At 46.7% G+C, this 22,562-nt stretch overlaps 1 protein-coding gene, 1 long non-coding RNA gene and 1 other non-coding gene across 10 annotated transcripts in view; 2 read left to right on the plus strand and 1 right to left on the minus strand.

Annotated features, from left to right (window-relative positions):
• Positions 1-16,697, plus strand: part of EIF2B3 (eukaryotic translation initiation factor 2B subunit gamma) — a 149,130-nt gene extending 132,433 nt beyond the window's left edge. For all 8 annotated transcript variants that reach the window (XM_089300772.1, XM_089300773.1, XM_089300776.1 and 5 more), the window contains 2 exons: positions 7,949-8,052; positions 16,537-16,697. In XM_089300772.1, the coding sequence (XP_089156898.1) occupies positions 7,949-8,052; positions 16,537-16,589 (157 nt within the window). In that variant the 3' untranslated portion in view covers positions 16,590-16,697. The remainder of the gene's footprint in view (positions 1-7,948; positions 8,053-16,536) is intronic.
• Positions 8,473-8,604, plus strand: LOC127482553 (small nucleolar RNA SNORA63). The gene has a single exon (XR_007918027.2). It is a non-coding gene; the product is annotated as a small nucleolar RNA SNORA63 (small nucleolar RNA).
• Positions 11,629-19,510, minus strand: LOC103350199 (uncharacterized). Its single transcript, XR_518282.5, has 2 exons — positions 19,228-19,510; positions 11,629-11,795 (listed from the first exon to the last, which is right to left on the minus strand). It is a non-coding gene; the product is annotated as an uncharacterized LOC103350199 (long non-coding RNA).
• Between the last annotated feature and the right edge of the window lie 3,052 nt (positions 19,511-22,562).

The following is a 22,562-nucleotide window of genomic DNA, read 5'->3' on the forward strand; positions in this document are numbered from 1 at the left end:
ACGTGATCAAAGAAAGATGCACAACAAGTTGTGCTGTTTTTTTCTTAGGCTATTTATACAATATTATATATATTTATATATATTATATTTCACTGAAAATAATATATGGTTCTTCATCTAGAGAGACAAACGTTGGGCTAAGGTCAGGAGACTCCTCAACATCTGGAAAGATCTGCATAACTCAGTATGATCTTTGAGCTGAGGTGGTGAATTGGCCTAAAGAAGATCTTAGTCACATGCATAATAAAGCCACATGTATCTCTAGTTCCATGTTTGTCTTTCCCTAGGGTTATGAGTGGGTTTAAAAGCCTGCCAACTGGGGCTGCTGCTGTGGCACAATGAGTCATGCCCCCACCAACAGTGCTGGCTTTGGCGGTTCGAATCCTGTCTGCTCTGCTTTTTTTTTTTTTTTTTTTTTTTTTTTTGACAGGCAGAGTGGACAGTGAGAGAGAAAGAGACAGAGAGAAAGGTCTTCCTTTTGCCGTTGGTTCACCCTCCAATGGCCGGCACGGCCAGCACATTGCACTGATCTGAAGCCAGGAGCCAGGTGCTTCTCCTGGTCTCCCATGCGGGTGCAGGGCCCAAGTACTTGGGCCATCCTCCACTGCACTCCCGGGCCATAGCAGAGAGCTGGCCTGGAAGAGGGGCAACCGGGACAGAATCCAGCACCTCAACCGGGACTAGAACCCTGTGTGCCGGCGCCACAAGGCGGAGGATTAGCCTAGTGAGCCGCGGCGCCGGCCTGCTCTGCTTTCGATACAACTCCCTGCTAATGTGTCTGGGAAAGAAATGAAAGATGGCCCAATCCTTAGGTCCCTGCACCCACATGAGAGACCTGGAAGAAACTCCTGCTCCTGGCTTCGGTCTGGCCCAGCCCTGGCTGTTGCAGCCATTTGGGGAGTGAACCAGTAGATGGAAGATCTGTCTTTCTCTCTCTGTAACTCTTCATTTCAAATAAATAAATAAATCTTAGAAAGAAAGAAAACCTGCCAACTAATCCCCAAAGAAAAAGAAAACCTGCCAGTTCTGAGTTACTGAGAAGTTTTACGGCCCTTTCCTTAGTCAGCAGCTGAAGCAAGAGCCCACGACAGTGGAGACTCATTTGCCACTATTTGGGCTTGAGCCTCACTAAGCCTTACTTTTCTTGTAAAAATTAGAATACCACCATCTCTGCAGTTATAAAATAAATATAAAATGCTTTGTGCAATGATGGAGACATTAGACATTAGGTACAGTCTCTGTGAGTTCCCTTTCATCCCTGGAATAAACTGAAGAAAGTACTAACAAAAACCAGGAGAAAGAGAATTTGGAGACACTCTTGCTCCCACAGCCTGGGCTTCCTCTCATTAGGTGTGCTATGGCCAGTGTTTTGTGCCTGGCTACACAGTGATCTTACTGCAGACCTCGGTGTTTTTCTCTTGGCCTCCTATCCACTGGAGCATTGTGGTTTTCAAGATAATTTCCTAGGGCTTGCATCTTTGCTTAAAATTTGGCCCCACCAAGGAGAAATGAGGGCCAAGTCTCCATTAGTCTTTGCCACCACTATGCAGCTTCTTAGAGAACATAGCTAGGCATTAGCATAACAGAGTCCCTAATGCCAGGCTGACAGTTAAGACTAGGATGCAGGGCAGGAGTTTGGCACAATAGTTAAGCCATCACTGGGATGCCCACATTCTATAACAGAGTGTCTGGGTCCAAGTTCCAGCTCCACTCTCCATTCCAGCTTCCTGCTAATGAATACCCTGGGAGGTAGAAGGTGATTATTCAAATAATTGGGTTCCTGCCACTTATGTGAGAAAGCCAGATTGAGTTTCTGGCTCCTGGCTTTGGCCTGGTCCAGTTCAACTGTTGTGGGTGTTTGGGGGAATAAACCAAAAGATAGGGTATCTCTCTGTGTCTCCCTGCCTTTCAAATATAATTGATTAGGTCGGCGCCACAGCTCACTAGGCTAATCCTCCGTCTTGCGGCACCGGTATACCGGGTTCTAGTCCCGGTCGGGGCGCCGGATTCTGTCCCGGTTACCCCTCTTCCAGGCCAGCTCTCTGCTGTGGCCCGGGAGTGCAGTGGAGGATGGCCCAAGTGCTTGGGCCCTGCACCCCATGGGAGACCAGGATAAGTACCTGGCTCCTGCCTTTGGATCAGCGCGGTGCGCCGGCCGCAGCGCGCCGGCCGCGGCGGCCATTGGAGGGTGAACCAATGGCAAAAGGAAGACCTTTCTCTCTGTCTCTCTCTCTCTCTCACTGTCCACTCTGCCTGTCAAAAATAAATAAATAATTGATTAATTAATAATTTCTTTTTTACTTATTTTTTTTTTTTATTTGACAGATAGAGTTAGACAATAAGAGAGAGAGACAGAGAGAAAAATCTTCCTTCTGTTGGTTCAGCCCCCTAAATGGCTGGAGCTGCGCCAATCCAAAGCCAGGAGCCAGGTGCTTCCTCCTGGTCTCCCATGCGGGTGCAGAGGCCCAAGCACTTGGGCCATCTTCCACTGCCTTCCTGGGCCACAGCAGAGAGCTGGACTTAAGAGGAGCAACCGGGACTAGAACCAAGCGCCCATATGGGATACCAGCGCCACAGGCAAAGGATTAACCAAGTAAGCCACGGCGCCGGCCCCCAAATTAATAATTTAAAAATAAATAGGGGCAGACATTTGACAGTGGCTGGGGACACCCGAATGCCATATCAGAGTTTCTAGTTCTAGTCCAAGTTACTTTGTTTCTAATCTAGCTCCCTGCTAATATATATCCTGGAAGGCAGCAGGTGATGGCTCAAGTGCTTATGTCCCTGAGACCCATGTTGGGGACCCAGATGGAGTTCTAGGCTACTGTGTTCAGCTTGGCCCAACTGCAGTTCTTATGGGCATTTGGGGAGTGAACTAAGGGATGGAAGATCTTTCTCTGTCTCTCTACATTTCAGATAAAATAAAAATAAATAAAGAGTTAAAAAATAAATAACTTGGGGCTGGTGCTGTGACGCAGCGAGTTAACGCCCTGGCCTGAAGCGCTGGCATCCCACATGAGCGCTGGTTCTAGTCCCGGCTGCTCCACTTCCAATCCAGCTCTCAGCTATGGCCTGGGAAACCAGTAGAAGATGGCCCAAGTCCTTGGGCCCCTGCACCTGTGTGGGAGACCTGGAGGAGGCTCCTGGCTCCTGGCTTCCGATTGGCGCAGTTCCGGCCGTTGCGGCCGATTGGGGAGTGAACCATCAGATGGAAAACCTCTCTCTCTCTCTCTGCCTCACCTTCTCTCTCTGTGTAACTCTTTCAAATAAATGAATAAATCTTCATAAATAAATAAATAAACAAGGAAGCAAAAAAAGAAAAACAGAATTGGCACCATTATTTTCTTGGACTGTAGGAGGTCACCTTCCCTGCCTCTTAAGGCACTGAGCAGAAAAGGTTATCCTTGCTGTGGATTGGCAGTCTGGACAGGGCTTGTTTGATATAGTCTCATTTGTCCATCCCCTCTAGCATGAGTAGATACACAGACTTCCAGTAAATTCTTGGATTTAAAAACATATATATTTCTGAACAAGGGGGAAGCTATATTCTATTGAAATTTTTCCAAGTACCTTAGCCTTACTGATAGAGGTGATTTGTGATCCTGAGGGACAGTTGAGGAAATGAATGGTCAGAAAAGAGCTTTGTCCCAAGTCCATCTCAAAGCTTTATATAGATCCACTGATAAGCCTCAGGAAAGCCACCAGCTTCCCATCAACCAACCCACTTTTCTCTGTGTGCTACAGTCTGAATGTGATTTGGCCACTGAACTCAAGCAGATGTATTAAACCCCAAAGTCATAAATTAATTATAAGATGGAAATTTAATACAATTGTTGATTTAGGAGGTAGACTTAGTGGGAAGTCCTTAGGTCATTGGTGGCACGTCCTTGGAAGGTAATTCTTTTTTTTTTTTTTTTTTTTTAAGATTTATTTTTACTTATTGGAACGGCAGAATTATAGAGAGGGAGGACAAGAGACAGAGATTGATCTTCCATCTGCTGATTCACTCTCAGAATGCCTGTAACAGCCAGGGATGGGCCAGGCTGAAGCTAGAAGCCTGAAACTCCATCTGAGTCTCCTGCATGGGTGGCAGGGGCACAAGTACTTCAGTCATCTTTCACTGCTTTCCCAGGTGCATTAGCAGAGAGCTGCATTGGAAGTAGAACAGCTGGGACACAACCAGCTTAACCTGCTGTGCCACAATGCCAGCCCCCTGTAGGTAATTATTGCAAGAAGTGTGATTATAAAATCCTCAGTTAAGTTCAGCCCAGACCCTTCCTTGCTCAATTCTTTATTCACTCTACCATTGCCATCTGCCACTTTCACCAGATGTCAAACCAATGGGACCACCCAGTATTGAACCTCCAAAATTATGAGCCAAATATATTTTTTCTCTTTATGAACTTAGTTGCCTCAAGCATTTTGTTGTAGTAACAAAAAACTGACTAATACAGTATCACATCTGCAGATTCTGCAGCGGTAGTTTATGTGTCTCAGGAAGAGCTGCACATAAAATGGATGATACAAGCAATGTGGTAGGTTCTTTAGGACCTCCATCAGACCTGCTAAACGTAAGGAAAACCAGGATGTCCATTGTTGTGAAAATCTAACCTTAGTCATCCCAGCTTCTTCCTTCCAGAGAGGGTTTCCACTTAAATCCCAGATTCCAAAATAGCTGTTTAGTAGTCTCTAATTATGGCTATTTGAGTTTCTGGCTGTTTCTTGTCTGCTGTTTACCTCTTGCCTGGTTCCAAAGCATATATTCTTAGGCATTTAAACTACTGAGTCGGAAGTATACCCTACCACCTCCTTGAAAAAATAAATGAGACTTTTCAGTGATAAGCCATAGGCAGCTTCTTCCCAGGAACCTTTTTATCTAAGACCTTCTATATTTCCTTATTGTCCTTTTTGGGGAAATTCTTCCCCAAGGAATAGGAATCACCATAACAGTTGATTGTACTGCTTTGCAAGTTAAACACGGTAGAAAGTTCTGGAAGTTCCCTTAAAGCCCACCCACTGAGTGTATACTGAGTCTGTGCCAAAAACCAAGCTGGTACTGTCTCTGCCCATCTCTAGCTCATACCACAGAGGTACTGTGCTGGCCTTTTGCTGCTTTGTGACAGATTTTAACCTTCTAGAAGAATAGCAATAAAGAGGAATCTGGAGTGCCATAAAGTTTTAGACTTCTATTTTACATTTTACTAAATTTTTGGTATTTGAGGATAATCATTTTTAATAGCCTGTGCATCAATGTTTTCAGTCCTTGGAATGTCCTCTTTTCTGCCCTCCATGACTCCTGATTTGTGTGAGAGTTTTTCCTTAGTTGGTTTGGTTTGTTTTGTTTAAACCATGCTCATACCCTTCCTATACTCCTCTCTCCGACTGCGTATTTTTGACTCTTCTCAGTTCTGACTCAGGGCTACTAAGTATTCCCTTGTTAGGACACAGCTAGCTGCTTCCACGGAGCCATCTCAGGTCAGAGAGCAACTCAGCAATTCCAGGCTTCCTTCAGTCTTTTCTCCTCTTAATTTCTTTATATTGCACATTGATTCAATGTAGGGATTCTAGAGTCGAGCAGACCTGGGTTTGAATTGCTCCCTAGCAGCTGTGTGGTTTTGGGTAGATGGCTTAACTTCTCTGTATCAGTTATTTCATTTGCAAAAGGTGATTGCTGTTTGTACCGTATCAAAGGTAAAAATGGTACCCCCAGAATCATTAGAAAGGTTTTTTCTAATTAAAAAGGTAAGGCTCCTTCCCCAAATCTACCAAAGTAATTAGTAGGGCCAGGAAAGTGAGGGTGATTTTGTTTGTTATTTTTTATACTGCCTGGTGATTTTTCAGGTGAAATGGCTATATTTATAAAAGTGACTCCTGGGGCTAGCATTGTGGAGCAGTAGGTTAAGCCACCACTTGTGACGCGGGTGTCCAATATCAGAGTGCTAGTTTGAGTCCCAGCTTCTCTAATTCTGTTGCAGCTACCTGATTATGCACCTGGGAAGGCAGGGGAAGATGGCCCAAGTATTTGGGCCCCTGCAACCCACATGGGAGACGTGGATGGAATTCCTGGCTCCTGGCTTCCATCTGGCCCAGACCTGACTGTTTCATCCCTTTGGAGAATAACCAGTGCATGATGGAAGATCAGTCTCTCTCTTTCTTGCTTTCACTCTCACTTTGCCTTTCAAACAGATATGTCTAAAAAAAAAAAAAATCACTCCTATAATATGCATAGAATATTTAGCACAGTACCTGGATAGAGTAAGTGTGCAATTAATATTAGTGGTGATTTTCTGTTTTTTTAAAAGATTTATTTATTTGAAAGAGTTACACAGAGAGAGGAGAGGAGAGGCAGAGAGAGAGAGAGAGGTCTTCCATTTGCTGGTTCACTCCCCAGTTGGCTGCAATGGCCAGAGCTGTGCCGATCCAAAGCCAGGAGCCAGGAGCTTCTTCCTGGTCTCCCATGTGGGTGCAGGGGCCCAAGGACGTGGGCCATCCTCTACTGCTTTCCCAGGCCATAGCAGAGAGCTGGATTGGAAGTGGAACAGCTGGGACACAAACCAGCACCCATATGGGATGCCAGCAATGCAGGCGGTGGCTTTACCTGCTACACCACAGCGCTGGCCCCTGTGGTGATTTTCAAAAAGACCTCTCCTTCCACATGCCAGTTTTCAGGAACCAAGAAGGTACTCTTTTTTTTATTAATTTACTTATTTATTTATTTTAATCTGAGAGACAGCTCCATTCTGTTGGTTCACTCCAAATGCCCACAACAACCAAGACTGCTTGAGGGGGCTGGCACTGTGGTGTAGCAGGTAAAGCTGCCACCTGCAGTGCCAGCATCCCATGTGGGCGCCTGTTCAACTCCTAGCTACTCTGTTTCCCGATCCAGCTCTCTGCTATGGCCTGGGAAGGCAGTGGAATATGGCCCAAGTCCTTGGGCCCCTGCACCCACGTGGGAGACCCAGAGGAAGCTCCAGGCTCCCGGCTTCACATCAGCCCAGCTCCATCCATTGTGACCATTTGGGGAGTGAACCAGCATATGGAAGACATTCTCTCTCTCTCTCTCTCTCTCTCTCTCTCTCCTTTGCCTCTGCCTCTCTGTAACTCTCTGCCTTTCAAATAAATAAATAAATCTTAAAAAAAAAAAAAAAAAAAAAAAAAAAGACTGACTGGCTGAGGACCAGAATGAGAAACTGGTAATTCAAGCCCAGTCTCCCATGAGGGTGGCGGGACCTCAGTTACTTGAGCCATCACTGCTGCCTCCTAAGGTCTGTGTTGGTAGGAAACTGGAGCCAGAAGCTAGAGCCAGAAATCAAACTCAGACACTCCAATGTGGGAAGCAGGCATCTTAACCACTAGGCTGACTACCCAGTCCCAAATGCTCTTTAAATACCTTCAGATGCTAAGAGTCAGTGGTGCTGCTCTTCAGAGTATGTGTTAGGATCTGGAGTAGCCTTTTATGTGGAATGGTGCATTTTAAAAATATCCTTTTTTTTTTTTTTCATTGAATGAGTATGATCTTAATTAGCCAGAGTCTGTGGTGGGAGCTGTGGGGAACCCATTGTTTCAATAATTGCTTTAAGAAGACTTGTGATTTCTGAGCCTCAGATGAAATTAGGTATATATTCCTAGGTGAAACAGGTCAGGGACCAGCCTCGGCTTCACCTCCTGACCAAAGGAGGAAAGGTTAGATGGAATTTTTACCTCTGAGGCTGGGGCCCCTAAAGAAGTGAAGTCAGAGTATCTGATCATTTCAGGTCCTGGAAAAAAACTCATTATAAGCATATCCCAACTCCAGGCTTCTCTAAAGCCATGTCTTTCCTTGACCTGCCATTCAGTCTTCCAGACTAAATGGCTGTTCTTGGCCAGGGAAAACCTGAACCTCGAGCCAGTGGTGGGAGGATGGTGATGGGAGCGGTGGCCACCCTCTTACTTGAGTGCTTTTTTGCAGGAGCAGCATCCAGGGCAGCGTCATCTGTAACAATGCCGTGATCGAGAAGGGAGCAGACATCAAAGACTGCTTGGTTGGAAGTGGCCAGAGGATTGAAGCCAAAGGTAATCCAGAGCCCAAGTTACAATCACAGATACCCTTTGTTACCCTGCCGCACTAGCACAGCTAATGCGCTGTGCTCCATGATGAGGATAAGGGAGGCAAGCATAGGCATACACTGCAGATGACAGCATAAATTGATGCAACCAGCTTTGAAGAGCCCCTAAAACCTTGACTTAATCAAAATTTCAAGCCTCACCAAAATCTCAAACTTTGATTTGATCAAGAAGTAGATGAGGCTGAAGATCAGTAAAAAGAGCTGATTCCTTTTGAGATTATTCCTAAACTTTAAACAGCATAAGGTTGGAAGCTGCTGAAGTTAGTAACCTCACCAATTCTGTAGAAGCAATGTCATTTTCCTTCTCTTTGGTAAACAGACACCTTCTTCAGTATTTTTCCCCTTCCCTTTTTAAAGTCACATATCAAAGCAAAATTCAGACTACAATATGGCTGTTTAGTGCTGTGTTGTCGTTCCTCCTGCTCAAAGTAAGGTTGTTTCTTAACTATACCTGTCTGTTCCACCTCTGTAGCAGCCAAAGATGCTTGGTCTCATACATGTTAAGAAAAAGTCATGTATCTCCCTTTTAAGCTTTAGAATCTAACAGACCTAGGTTCGGATCTCAGCTATGCAACTCACTGGATGTGTACCAGTTTAAATTTTTAATCTCTAAATCTTAACTAGAAAAATTTGGACAATATTGCCTATGTAGGAGGCTTATTGTGAGGATCAGTTACAGTGGAACATTTGGTTTTTGTTTTATTTTTTTAAGATTTTATTTTAGGGCCGGCGCCGTGGCTCACTAGGCTAATCCTCCGTCTTGTGGCGCCGGCACACCGGGTTCTAGTCCCGGTCGGGGAGCCGGATTCTGTCCCGGTTGCCCCTCTTCCAGGCCAGCTCTCTGCTGTGGCCCGGAAGTGCAGTGGAGGATGGCCCAAGAGCTTGGGCCCTGCACCCCATGGGAGACCAGGAGAAGCACCTGGCTCCTGCCATCGGATCAGCGCGGTGTGCCAGCCGCAGCGCGCTGGCCGCGGCAGCCATTGGAGGGTGAACCAACGGCAAAGGAAGATCTTTCTCTCCCTCTCTCTCTCTCTCTCTCTCACTGTCCACTCTGCCTGTAAAAAAAAAAAAAAAAAAAAAAAAAAAGAAGAAGATTTTATTTTATTTATTTGAGAGAGAGAGTTACAGACAGAGAGAGAGAGAAACAGAAAGATCTTCCATCTGCTGGTTCACTCCCCAAATGGCCACAACATCCAGAGCTGGCTGATCAGAAGCCAGGAGCCAGGAGCTTCCTCTGGGTCTCCCATGTGGGTACAGGGGCCTGAGTACTTCTACTGCTTTCCCAGGCCATCGCAGAGAGCTGGATCGGAAGAGGAGCAGTCAGGACTCGAACTGGTGCCCATATGGGATGCCAGCACCACAGGCAGAGGCTTCACTCGCCATGCCACAATGTGGCACCACAGTGAAATGTTTTAAGGAGTATACCCTACTCCTGGAACATGCTAGGGGGTCTTAGAGTTCCCACATACACACCATGCTCTTTTATCTCTCCACTCTTTGCATGGGATCTTTCTTCCTGAATTTCTTTTCTCAAAGACTCTGCCTAAGGGTTCTCTCCTATAGAGCCTTTCCTAACTCTTCCCGTGACTTACGCAGAACTGAACATTCCTTCCCCTGCGTCCCTGAACTTTGCCACAACTTTATCAAAGTATTCATCGCACTTACTGACAGTTATCTGTGAGTTTGTGTTCCCTACTAGACTGAGATTCTCAGGGCGAAGCCATCTGTAGCACTCAGAACAGCTGCTGATGGTGCTAGAAGCAGGCAGGCAAGCAGTGAATTTTGCATCCATAAAGCATACTTCAGGGGATTTCTGGGCAGAAAGTCAGGGTTCCAAGAAAGAACTCTATGAGATGTTTGCAGTTATCATGAGATGGGCTTCAGCATTTCCTGTACCTTCTGACTTAGTAACTAGCACTATGAAGCTACTTTTTAACAGAGACTCCTGAATGGTTCTTCTGAAGGGGAGGGGTAGCCAGGGAAGTCATCTGGGCTCTATACTGAGAACCTTACAACTCCTTACTCTCTGTTCTCTTCTGGAGGGACCAATGCCTACAACACAGTAGGCACTGCCTTCCTGCCACAGGTGCTCCCTGGCCAATCATCTGTTCCCACTGTCACTGTAATAACGGAAGTTATTGAGCCATATGGAAAAAGCAAATTCCTAGCCACCAATGTAGCACTCAAGCCCTGTTATTACAGAAGACCTTGACAGACATCCACTAAGGTTCTTACCAGCAAAGAGCTGAATAGATGGCAAAGTCCCTGCCAGTGTTTCTCACATGGAAGAATTTCAGGAAAATTTCAGTAAATTAGATCCTAATTTCTAATATTAAGAAGTTCATCCTAAGAAGTAATACTGTCCAAATTCTAAGCATTTTTGTATTAGGGTTTGTTTGTTTATTTATTTATTTGAAAGGCAGATTGACAGAGAGAGGAACAGAGATCTTCCATCTATTGGTTCACTCCCCAAATGGCCTCAATGGCCAGGGCTGGTCTAGACCAAAGCCAGGAGCCCAGAGCTCTATCTGGGTCTCCCAAGTGGGTGGCAGAGGCCCAGCTTGGGCCATCCTCCACTGCTCCCCCAGGCACATTAGCAGGAAGCTGGATCAGAAGTGAAACAGCAGACACTTGAATCAGCACTCTGATATGGGATGCCAGCATTGTAAGCAGTAGCTTAACCCACTGCGCCACAGTGTCAGCCCCTAGTTTCCAGGCATATTCATTCATACCACAGACTCACTAAATCCATAGCAGTCCATTTTCCCAAAACTGTGTCTCTTATAATCTCTTGGCCTCTGGGGCCAACATTGTGTGCAGTAGGTTAAGTTGCCACCTGTGATGCTGGCATCCCATATGAGTGCCAGTTCAAGTCCCTACTTCTTCACTTCCCATCCAGCTCTCTGCTAATGTGCCTAGGAAAGCAATGGAAGATGGGCCAAGTGTTTGGGCCCCTGCACCCACATGGGGGAGACCTGGATAAAGCTCTTGGCTCCTGGCTTCACCCTGACCTAGCCCTAGCCATTGCAGCCATTGCAGCCATTGCAGCCATTGCAGCCATTGCAGCATTAGGGGAGTGAGCCAGCAGATGGAAGACCTCCTCGCCCGCCCCCCGCTCTCTCTGTAACTCTGAATTTCGAATAAATAAATAAATCTTTTTAAAAAAGCTATTTTATAACATCTCTGGCTTTTCTCACTCCACCCAAACACTCAGTTGGCAAAAGTCTTGACAACAAAGTTAGACCTTTTGCTCAAACAGTGGAGAGGCCACAGCCCAGAGTCAAAACCTGAACTCTGCTGGATCTCTTCCCTATGACCATAGGGATTGCCTAGGCCTTTGGCCATGATAGTCGACCTGATATAGGTCAAGAGTTTGACACATACTTGATGCAGATTTCTTCTAATTTACTGACTTTCCATGAAATTGTATCTACCTTCAACATGCCAGATATAGTCTCTCTCCTCTAAATCCCAGTGAGCAAGGCCTCTCTTACCCCAAAGCCAAGAACAGATAAGAAGGAAAGGGGGAGGACAAGCCAGAAAAGGCTCAAGTGTTTATTTGGAACCTGGCGGAGCAGAAGAAAAGGTTGTCTGCTCTAGGCAGGCACCTCGTTCACTCCCTGGTCTGCAACATGAAGGTCCAAGAATGTTAGTTGGAACTGGAATCGTCTTCAGAGCAGCCCAGTTTCCCTGGAAAATAGAAAGAAACTAAATGAAAAAAAGAGCAAATGTCAGAGTCTAGATGCAAGGTGATGAGGCTAATTCATAACTATGGAGGGAACAGGGCAAAGATGCTCTTTGGAGGCACCCTGGGAAACTAGACAGAGAAACATTTCTTTTATTCTTTTTTGGTCAGTCTTATTTCAGGATTGGAGCCTGGTTGACAATCACACTTCAGGGGCAACCACCATCCTAGGAAATTTAGCAGCCTGGGCACTTTCTGAGCCTCCTTCCCATTCCACTCACTAAGGAAGCAAATGGCTATAAAGTATATATACTCCCAAGGCAGGACTACACAGGCCAGACCTCACCTGGTAGCTTCTTTCTTTTTTTAAGATGTATTTATTTATTTGAAAGGCAGAGTTACCACGAGAGAGGGAGAAAGAGAGAGAGAGATCTTCCATCCACTGTTTCACTCCCCAAATGGCCACAGGAGCTAGAGCTGAGCCAGGCCAAATCCAGGAGCCAGGAACTCCATCCCAGTCTCCCACATAGGTGGCAGGGGACCAAGTACTTGGGCTATCTTCCATTGCCTTCCCAAGTGCATTATCAGAGAACTGAATCAGAAGTAGGGCAGCCAGGACTCGAACTGGCGCTCATATGGGACACTGGCATTGCAGGAGGCAGCTTAACCTGCTGCACCACTACACCAGCCCCTCTGTAGCTTCAGTTTAATACTTATTAAAGCTCTGTGGTGGACTCCTTACATCAATTATTTTATTGAGTCCCCACAACTTTTTTTTTTTACATTTATTTAGTTATTGGATTGAAAGACTGAGTGACAGAAGGGAAAGACATCTTCCATCTGCTGGTTCACTCCCCAAATGGCCACAATGGTTGGGGCTGGGCCAGGCCAAAGGCAGGAGCCAGGAATTCCTTTTGGGTCTCCCATTTGTGTGTAGCAGGGACCCAAGTACTAGAGTCATCATCTGCTGCCTTCCCAGGCACATTAGCAGGAAGCTGGATTAGAGCAGAGCAGCTGAGACTCCAACTCATGCTTCAATATGGGATACCAGTATTGCAAATGGCAACATAACCTGCTGTGCCATAATGCTAGCCCCAACAGCTTTTTTTTTTTTTTTTTTTTTTTTTTTGAAGGCAGAGAGACAGAGATTTGCCATCTGCTTGCCCCCTAGGGTATACATTTAGCAAGAAGGAAGCTGGAATTGGGAGCAGAGCTGAGACTTGAACCTAGGCATTTTGAATGGGATACAGGAACCTTAACCATTACACCAAATGCCCACCCCTGAGATACACTCACACATACACACACACACACCTTTGTTAGGAATCTAAAGCCAAATGTATGAAATAATTTTCTCAAGTCAGAAAAATACTACTCAAAGTCAAATTAGAATCTAATTCATTTGACTCAGAATCTTTTTCTTGCCTACCTCTTTTATTTCCTCCCACATGAGATTGCCTCTAACACTGTGCCAAAGCAGCAAACTTTGTGAAGGGACTAGACTTAAGTTTCTCTTCTTGTTGGAGGAAGAGAAATAGTCCTACAGGTACTCTGGACCCCTAAGCTCCTTTGCTGTAATGTACCACATGTCAATTATATTCTCTTTTACGAGGAGACTAGAGGCCTTCTCTTCTAGATATGTTCTTTGTTCTATACCTGTGTTCTCATATATACCCCAAAACCATACATTCTTAAAATAAACTTTTTTTTTTGGACAGGCAGAGTTAGACAGTGAGAGTGAGAGAGACAGAGAGAAAGGTCTTCCTTCTGTTGGTTCACCCCCCAAATGGCTGCCATGGCCGGTGTGCTGCGCCGATCCGAAGCCAGGAGCCAGGTGCTTCCTCCTGGTCTCCCATGCGAGTGCAGGGCCCAAGCACTTGGGCCATCCTCCACTTCTTAGGCCACAGCAGAGAGCTGACTGGAAGAGGAGCAACCGGGACAAAATCAGGCGCCCAACCGGAACTAAAACCTGGAGTGCTGGCACCGCAGGCAGAGGATTAGCCTAGTGAGCCGCGGCACTGGCCAACAATAAACATTTGATTACTGCCTACCATTCTAGGTACTGGTGGGCTAGGGGTGTTAAAAATGAATAAGGAGGGGCCGGCGCTGTGGTGTAACGGATAAAGCCTGCTGTGCTAGCATCCCATATGGACACTGGTTCAAGTCCCGGCTGCTCCACTTCCGATCCACCTCTCTGCTATGGCCTGGGAAAGCAGCAGAAGATGGCTTCTGGTTCCTGGCTTCAGATAGGTGCAGTTGGAAGTCTTACATCCAATGGGGAGTGAACCAGCAGATGGAAAACCTCTCTCTCTCTGCTTCTTCTTCTCTCTCTGTGTAACTCTGACTTTCAAATAAATAAATAAATCTCAAAAAAAAAAAAAAAAAAAAAAGAATAAAGAAGGACCAGCACTGTGGCGTGGTGGGTAAAGCTGTCACCTGCAATCCTGTATCGGCACTGGCTCAAGTCCCAGCCACTCTACTTCCAACCCAGCTCCCTGCTAGTGCACCTGGGAAATAAGTGGAAGATGGCCCAAGTCCTTGGGCCCCTGTATCCACGTGGGAAACTCAGAAGAAGCTCCTGGCTTCAGATCAGCCCAGTTCCAGTCATTGCAGCCATTCGGGGAGTGAACCAGTGAATATAAGATTCCCTCTCTCTCTCTCTCTCTCTGCCTCTCTATAATACTATGTTTCAAATAAATAATAAATAAATCTTTAAAACAAGAAAAGAATAAGACTTGGGGCTGGCATTCTAGCATAGTGGGTGAAGCCACCGCGTGCAATGCTGACATCCCATTTGGGTGCCAGTTCATGTCCTGGCTGTTCCACTTCTGATCCAGCTCCCTGCTAATGGAAAAGTAGTGAAAGATGAACCAAGTACTCGGACCCCTGCCACCCACATGGGAGAACTAAACAAAGCTCCTGGCTTCTGGCTTTGGCCTGGCCCAGATTCAGCCATTGTAACCATCTGGGACCAGTGGATGGAAGATCGATACCTCTCTTTCTCTCTCTATCTCTCTCTCTCTCTCTCTCTGTGTAACTCTTTCAAATAAATAAATCCTTCAAAATAAACAAGTGAAAGAGTAAGACTTGCTGCTTGCTGTCCACTTGCTTATATTTATTTTAAAGGCATAGTTACAGAGAGAAAGAGAAATCATCCATCCACTGATTTACTCCTCAAATGGCCACAATGGCCAGAGCTGGGTCTGTCCAAAGCCAGGAGCCAGGAGCCTTTTCTGGGTCCCCCATGTGGATGCAAAGGCCCAAGCACTTGGGCCATTTTCCACTGCTTTCCCAGGCTCATTAGCAGGGAGCTGTATTGGAAGTGGAGCTTCCAGAACTCCAACCAGCATCCATATGGGATGCCAGTGCCACAGACGGTGGCTTTACCCACTATGCCGAAATGCCAGCCCTAGCACAAGTCTATTCTTAAAGGAAGGAATTAAGGCTAAATCTGTGGGGTTTTTTTTAAGATTTATTTTATTTATTTGTAAGAATTACAGAGAGAGAGAGAGAAAGAGAAAGGAAGATTATCTTCCATCTGCTGATTCACTCCCCATATGGCCACAATGGCCAGGTCTGGGCCAGGCTGGAGCCAGGAGCCAGGAGCTTCATCTGGGTCTCCCATGTGGGTTCAGGGGCCCAAGCACATGGGCCATTCTCTGCCACTTTCCCAGGCACACTACCAAGGAGCTGGATTGAAAGTGAAGCAGACAGTACTCAAACCAGGGCTCATATGGAATGCTGGCATTGCAGGTGGTAGTTTTACCCACTATGCCGCAGTGCCAGCCCCAAGGCTAAATCTTGAAAAAATTGTCTCTTTACCAAATATACAAAGAGGGAAAATTCTTTTAAGCAAAGGATAGCCATGTGAGCAAACACCTAAAGGCAAAATAGTCTAGTCTGTTGTGCAAATCATTTGGAAAATCTAGAGAATAGGGTACAAGGGAGATGCAAGAAAAACAGAGCTGGAAAGGTATATGGACAGGTGACAGATCTGAAGTCTCAGTGTTTCCAAAGCCTCAGCCAGACACCCACTTTCTACTGACACAGTACAAACAGACCCAGCATCTCTCACTATCAAACTTGGTCCCATCATTAAGCATCTGCATTTTGCTGCACTAAAGCCTTTTTGGGGTAAAGTAGGACCTCAGAAAAAGCCAAATTATTCTATTTTGTTATTTATTATTGTTAATCTCACAATTAAGCATTATTATAAATATATCCATAGAGGAAAAAAACATAGTTGACGTAAAGTTTGGTGCTATCCATGGTTTCAGGCATCCTCGGAATGTCTTGAAGGACTTACTGTATTTCCCCTGCTGTTGGAACATCTCATCTTCCTTTTAGCCCCATTTCTTCTCACTCTCTTCCCCGCATTTCCTGTCCTCTGAGCACACCACAGTATTTCATGTCCCTATTTCTTAAATCGCCGTGTCTTTGCTCATGCTGTTTAACAGCCTAGAATGCCTTCTCTTTGATCACTGCCTGGAAAACTTTGCTCACCCTTTTAGACCCAGTTCCAATTCTCCTCCTGTGTAAAACCTCCCCAAAGCCGAGTACAGAGATTCAGTCCAGTCCTCCTGTGTAGGAAGAAGCTTTGGCACATTATATTCCTGAGAACTTCTCAAAAGCAGAGTTACAGTTGAAGAGGATAACTGTTTGTGAATACAGAATTAGAAGGAGCTAGATTTGAAATGACATCTTTCATTGCCAGTTTTCAGAAAACCTTTTCCTTTTCTTTTGTAGCTAAACGAATGAACGAGGTGATCGTGGGGAATGACCAACTCATGGAGATCTGAGTTCTGAGAAAGGAACACTCCTTTCCTTTCGGCCCCCAAAGCTACAGATGTTATCTGGCCCACCTATTTGATTCTGTATTTATTTCAATAAAGAAGATCTTCCAAAGACATGTTGACTACTGACAGAACAGTCCCAAGCTTCATATCATAAGGGCTGCAGATATACACAGTGTGTGTTTATGGGTCCTGTGGTACAGACCATCCAGAGCAAGCATGGGGAACAGAAAAGACGCAGGGCCTCGCTCTTGTATACCAAGGGTATCAGCTGGGATGCAGCTAGCAGTGGGAAAGCTCCTAGAAGGGCTGCCTTCTGACTGACTGATATTACCCAGTCCACCTAGTCCACAGCATCACTCAGCTACTTCCGTCCCTGACCCCAGTCAGGCCTTCAGGCCTTCTAGACTCCGGACCTAGCTGCCGGCAGTGCCACACCTGAACATCAGTTCAGGAGTTGTTATTCTTTGCTCCCACCTGCTACACAGATTCCTAGCCCCTCACTGCACCTCTCCATTCACTTATCTTGGCAGCCTCTAACCATTTTCTCCAGTTCAACTCTTGTCCCTTGGAGGCTCTTAAAGCAAGCAGAAGGCAACCCCTGCCATGCAAACAAGCCTGGCCCCGCAGGTTTTGATGGAGACAAGGGCTTGGAGATCCATGGCCTGAAACCATGGTCTGAGTCAAGCCAGACCTGTCGCCCAGCCTGGCAAGGAAGAGCCAGGAACCTATACCACGGTTTGCCATTCTTTCTGATTCTTCTCAGCTGCGTTCCTTTATATCCTAATTATACAGACTCTCCTGCTTCAGATAATTGCGGAATCAGATTTCCATATCCATAGCTCTTCTGGAGTCCTGTCCTCCTTCCCTCTACCACCCCTGCTCTCAAACACACACATACACTCTGCTGTTGTGTGTACCCTCCCTGTACTGCGTTTACAACCTCCAGGTGTTTGGTGGAAGATTAAAGTGGCTCCTGGGGTGAGATTTCACCTCCTAGAATTTTCAAAGTAAAGGTTTCTCTTGATGTCCTCACTGTGGGTGGCAGTAATTATAAAGAATGATTTGAAATACTGGTTTCTACGTTGCTTCAAAAATCTCATGGCTCTCAAGTTCACTTAAGTAATCTTGCCTGATCTTAGTGTTGTTCTCATTGAACTTGTGAGAGACTAGATGAGCATTCCTACCCTGGGGGAGCTCCACCTCCACCAGCCTTCTTGGGAGCTCTGGAGCTCCACATTCCTCCCACTGGTAAGGATAAGGATAAAAAGTTTGCCCTGATCAGGGGCAGGGGAGGGAGAGAGCTGAAAAGGCCCAGCAGAAGGGATTGAAACCGATAGGGCTGAGGGGAGGGAAAGATAAAGAATTGAAGTTATGCCCATGAGGATCCCCTTTGGAGCTAAACTGAAATTTGTGGGATCCAAATAGTGCTGGAGACAGAGTCCTGGTCTGGATGGAAGGAGACTTGACCTCTGTAATGTTTTCTGGTTTTGATCAAATCACTGCCTCTCCTCTGACCCTGTTTCCCTGTCTGCAAAATGAGAGTTAGATGGGATGACTCTTTTTTTGTAAGGATTTATTTTTTATTTATTTGAAAGGCAGAGTTACAGAGAGAGACAGAGACAGACTTTCCACCCATTGGTTCACTCCTCAAATGACTAACCACCAGGGCTGGGCCAGGCCGAAGCCTGGAGCTAGGAGCTCTTCCTGGGTCTCCTGTGTGGGTGCAGAGGTCCTAAGCCCCCCTGCATTCCCAGGCACATTAGCAGGGAGCTAAATCAGAGGTGGAGCAGCCAGTACTCCAACCAGTGCCCATACGGGATGCTGGCATTGTAGGAGGCAGCTTAACCCATTACACCACAACGCCGGCCCTAAGATGGGGTGACTTTTAAAGACCCTTCCCAGTCTCAAGTTTTATCACCTTTCACAGTGCTTTCTGGCCCTGAGGGCCCCCTATGCTCCTTGACCACAGAAAGGGGATAAAGCTGGGTAGGTTTTGAGGAAGAAGTGAGGTAGATTGAACTCCCAGACCCCTCCTACAACCCATCCTCTCCTTCCCCTGAGGGTGAAGTAGAGGAAAAACCTGTCCTCTGCCTTCCTCTTGTACAAACCAATCCAGCAGCTCCTGCACCAAGGAATGAAGAAAGCTGGAGAAAACAGAAAAGGTAAGGGTTCCCCAGGGGATGGCCTTGCTCAGTTTGAGTTCCAGGTGGAAGCAGCCCCCAGCACAGGACACTGGTGCTCATGTCTCTAACAGAATTCCCTGGGTGCCCAAGATGCTTAGATTTTTCTTCTCTGCTCTATTTGTCTTTCAGAGGCAGGGACAGTTTTTATTTATTTAATCCACTGGCCGGCCACTCTCCAGGGAATAGAAGCCAAAAAGAGCCAGGCAGAAAGAAGAGTTGGTAGGGTCTGCCCAGCCTGTCCCAGTGATGGTTGATGTAGGGAGTGGGGGGAAGATAGGGGGCCTTCGATGCCAAATCAGGAAGAATTCTGGGGAGGTGCTGAGAAATAGGGTTCCAGGAGCTTGCCAGGTTAGATAAAATTTGATGCTATCACTCCAGGAACACACCCCCAGATCCCCCCCCAACACACACACACACACACACACACATCCTTTCACAATAGTAACACCTTTCCCTACCTGCTGGCAAGAGCTTTCTGAGCCCGTAAGGGAACTGACTGCCAAGATTTCTCTCCAGGCTTTTCCCAAGGCCAGATGCCGAACTTCTTCCTAGTGCTTCATTGCATTACTGTTCCCATCCTCAGTGGAGAGAGAAGGAAATTATGTTGAGATATCACCCCCAGAGCAATCTAGGGGCCTGCATTCTCAGTTTAGGGGCGGTCTGTATTTCCAGAGAATTGAAGGGAGTATGCTTTATTTATCCACAGCCATCCTTATACCTAAAGAGACACATAAACCAGGCCTTTGTTTATGTTTTCTAAATTGCTAAATGTGTCTGAGGAGAGGGGAGGGGCTGTGGGAAGGACCACCCAGACAGAAGGTCTAGAAAGCTGAGCTCTGATGGAGCTCTCTGCTGACTGGGAGGGAAAGAGGCTGGGCAGGAGAATACAATCTGTTTGGCCAGGATGACCTGTCCTTGGCCTGAACTGTCCACCACCACCCAAGAGGATTGCGTCAGGGACCATTCTGCCAGGGATAAATAGGGCCATGAGGCTTTGGTTCTCCTCCCTCCCTCCCCCACACTAAAGGTAAAAGCCCTTCTCCAATCTCTGGTTGCAGCCTCTGGCACCAAAGATTTAATAGGTGCTATTGGCCTTAAGCTTCCTCCGGGGAAGAAGCATGTACTCCCAGGCTTGACCCTTGAATGTAATAGGTGGGGGTATGGCTTCCCAGGGTCCTGCTTCCCTCCTCAACACTTCAGCATCGTTTACTCTCCCTGGCCCAGATAACAAAAGCCAGCAAAAAGCAAGTAAGACTCCTGAAGGAATGCCAGGGAGAGTAGACCTGCCCTGGCTCCTCCACAAACTCCCACATGCACCCTCCCCTGAAGCCAGACTGGTCCCTTCTCCCAACACTAATATGTTAAGAGTGTACTCCACCTTATTTTTCCTGGCGCTGTTCAGCCATGTATATTATTTTAGAGATACGTGACTTGTCCAAGTTCTTACAGCCAGTAGCTGAAAGATCAAACCTTGAAGCATGTCTTCCTTTTATAGTCTGTCATCCTCCCACCTCTTCCATCTGATTTGGGGAAACTCCCTGAGTACCCTCTGCCCACAGTGATTTCCCCTGTGGTCTCTGTGCTCCCCCTCAGGCTATGAGTTCCGAAAAAACAGGTACCCTGCAACCCTAGAGCTCAGCAAAGGGGTGGACCTATAAGGGACCCCAAGATGTGTTTATCTCATGAATCAGTAATTAGTTTTAATCCTTGTGATGATTAATTAGCTTACTTTTCTCCTTTGTTGTTCTTTAAAGGATATCTCTGGTTTGGGCCCAAAACACACCCAGGTCTAATGGAAGTGACAGTGAAGCAAGCTGTTCCACTATGAAGCAGGGTATTTGTGGAGAGAGGATCCTCTGTATCCCTTCCTATAACTGGGGCCTGTGGCTTGAGCCCTGGCTAAGTTCAGCTGGACTTGAAATGATTTTGCTGGGGAGAAGAAATGTCAGTTTGGAGCCTGGAGCAGCCAGAGGGCTCGAGGCCCTCAGTCGAAAGTCTGGAACTTCAGACCCATTTCTCCCAGCCTGGTCTTTGGACTACAAAACAAGAAGAGGTTTCCTCAGTAGACAAGCCCTGCCCTGGAAGCTGCCATAGGAATGGGGGACGTTGCTAAAATTCTTAGCCATGGTGGAAGCAGGGTCCCAAGACCCAGGTGATTACAGCTCTGTTTCTCCACAGAGCTTGCAGAGTCTGAGAAGAAGGAAAGCAATTCTGCATGTAATCCTGAGGACATCCAGGACTGATTTCTGGCCCTTGCCTGTCTTTAGCTGTAGCAACAGCAGCCTAGGAACTCAGGCTATTTCAGAGGCTCTTCCTAGTTCCAGAGACCTGCTGGACATGTACCTTCTTTATCCACAGCAAGACACACTCCTATGCCAGGGAGGAAGAAAGTACTGTATACAGAGGCTGCTTTTTATGTGCACTTACTACTTGGCCGGCAGCATCATACCCGTATTAGTTCCTCCACAGACATCTCGCCGGAGGAATAGATAAACAGAAGTGACAAACTATTAGGTATTCATCCTCTCAACCTAAAGGTTCCCTTGACCCAGGACCGAGGCTCAGGGGATGATGCAAATTCTCAGTTTTTCAAAAGCAGTTTGGCAGTGTGTAGCAAGAACCATAAAAATGTTCATCCTGTTTGACCCAAACAACCCCATTTCTGGGAATCTGTCTCAAGGACATTCTTCAAATGATTGATACAAAGACTATGTAGTAACATGACATGTTTATGATGTAATGATAAACAAAGAAGTGTGGAAGAATTGACCAAGAATTTCACCAGAAGTAATAGCAGTTGTGTTCAACAAATAAGGAATCCATTGGAGATTATTTCTATTTCCCAAATGTTACATACTGGAGTATTGATTTTACCCTACTCTGCCACTCCGGGTTTTTCAGTCAGGGGCCAGTGTTCTAGTGCAGCAGTTTAAGCTGCCACCTGTAACACCAGCATCCCATATCGGAGAGCCAGTTCAAGCCCTGGCTGCTCCACTTCTGATACAGCTCGCTGCTAATGCTCCTGGGAAGGCATCAGAAGATGGTCCCCTGCCACCATGTGGGAGACAGGGATGGAGTTCCTAGTTCCTGGCTTTAGCCTGGCCCAGCCCCGACTGTCATGGCCATTTGGGGAGTGACCCAACAGATGGAAGAACTCTTTCCCTCTGTTTCTCCTCATCTGTCACTCTGATGTTATTTCTTTTTCTTTTTAAAAGATTTATTTATTGGGCCAGCGCCGTGGCTCACTAGGCTAATCCTCCGCCTTCCGTCCCCGGCACACCGGGTTCTAGTCCCGGTCGGGGCGCTGGATTCTGTCCCGGTTGCCCCTCTTCCAGGCCAGCTCTCTGCTGTGGCCAGGGAGTGCAGTGGAGGATGGCCCAAGTCCTTGGGCCCTGCACCCATGGGAGACCAGGATAAGTACCTGGCTCCTGCCATCGGATCAGCGCGGTGCGCCAGCGGTGGCGGCCATTGGAGGGTGAACCAATGGCAAAGGAAGACCTTTCTCTCCGTCTCTCTCTCTCACTGTCCATTATTCTGCCTGTCAAAAAAAAAAAAAAGATTTATTTATTGGGGCTGGTGCTGTGGCCCACAGTGCCAGCATCCCATATGGGTGCCGGTTTTAGTCCCAGCTGTTCCACTTCCGATCTAGCTCTCTGCTATGGCCTGGGAAAGCAGTGGAGGATGACCCAAGTCTTTGGGCCCCTGCACCCATGTGGGAGACCTGAAAGTTCCCGGCTCCTGACTTCGGATTTGCGCAGCTCCTGTTGTTGCGGCCAATTAGGAGGTGAACCAA

Source organism: Oryctolagus cuniculus, chromosome 7 (assembly GCF_051225735.1).
Source record: "Oryctolagus cuniculus isolate XC-2025 breed Fujian yellow rabbit chromosome 7, ASM5122573v1, whole genome shotgun sequence".
NCBI lineage: Eukaryota > Metazoa > Chordata > Mammalia > Lagomorpha > Leporidae > Oryctolagus > Oryctolagus cuniculus.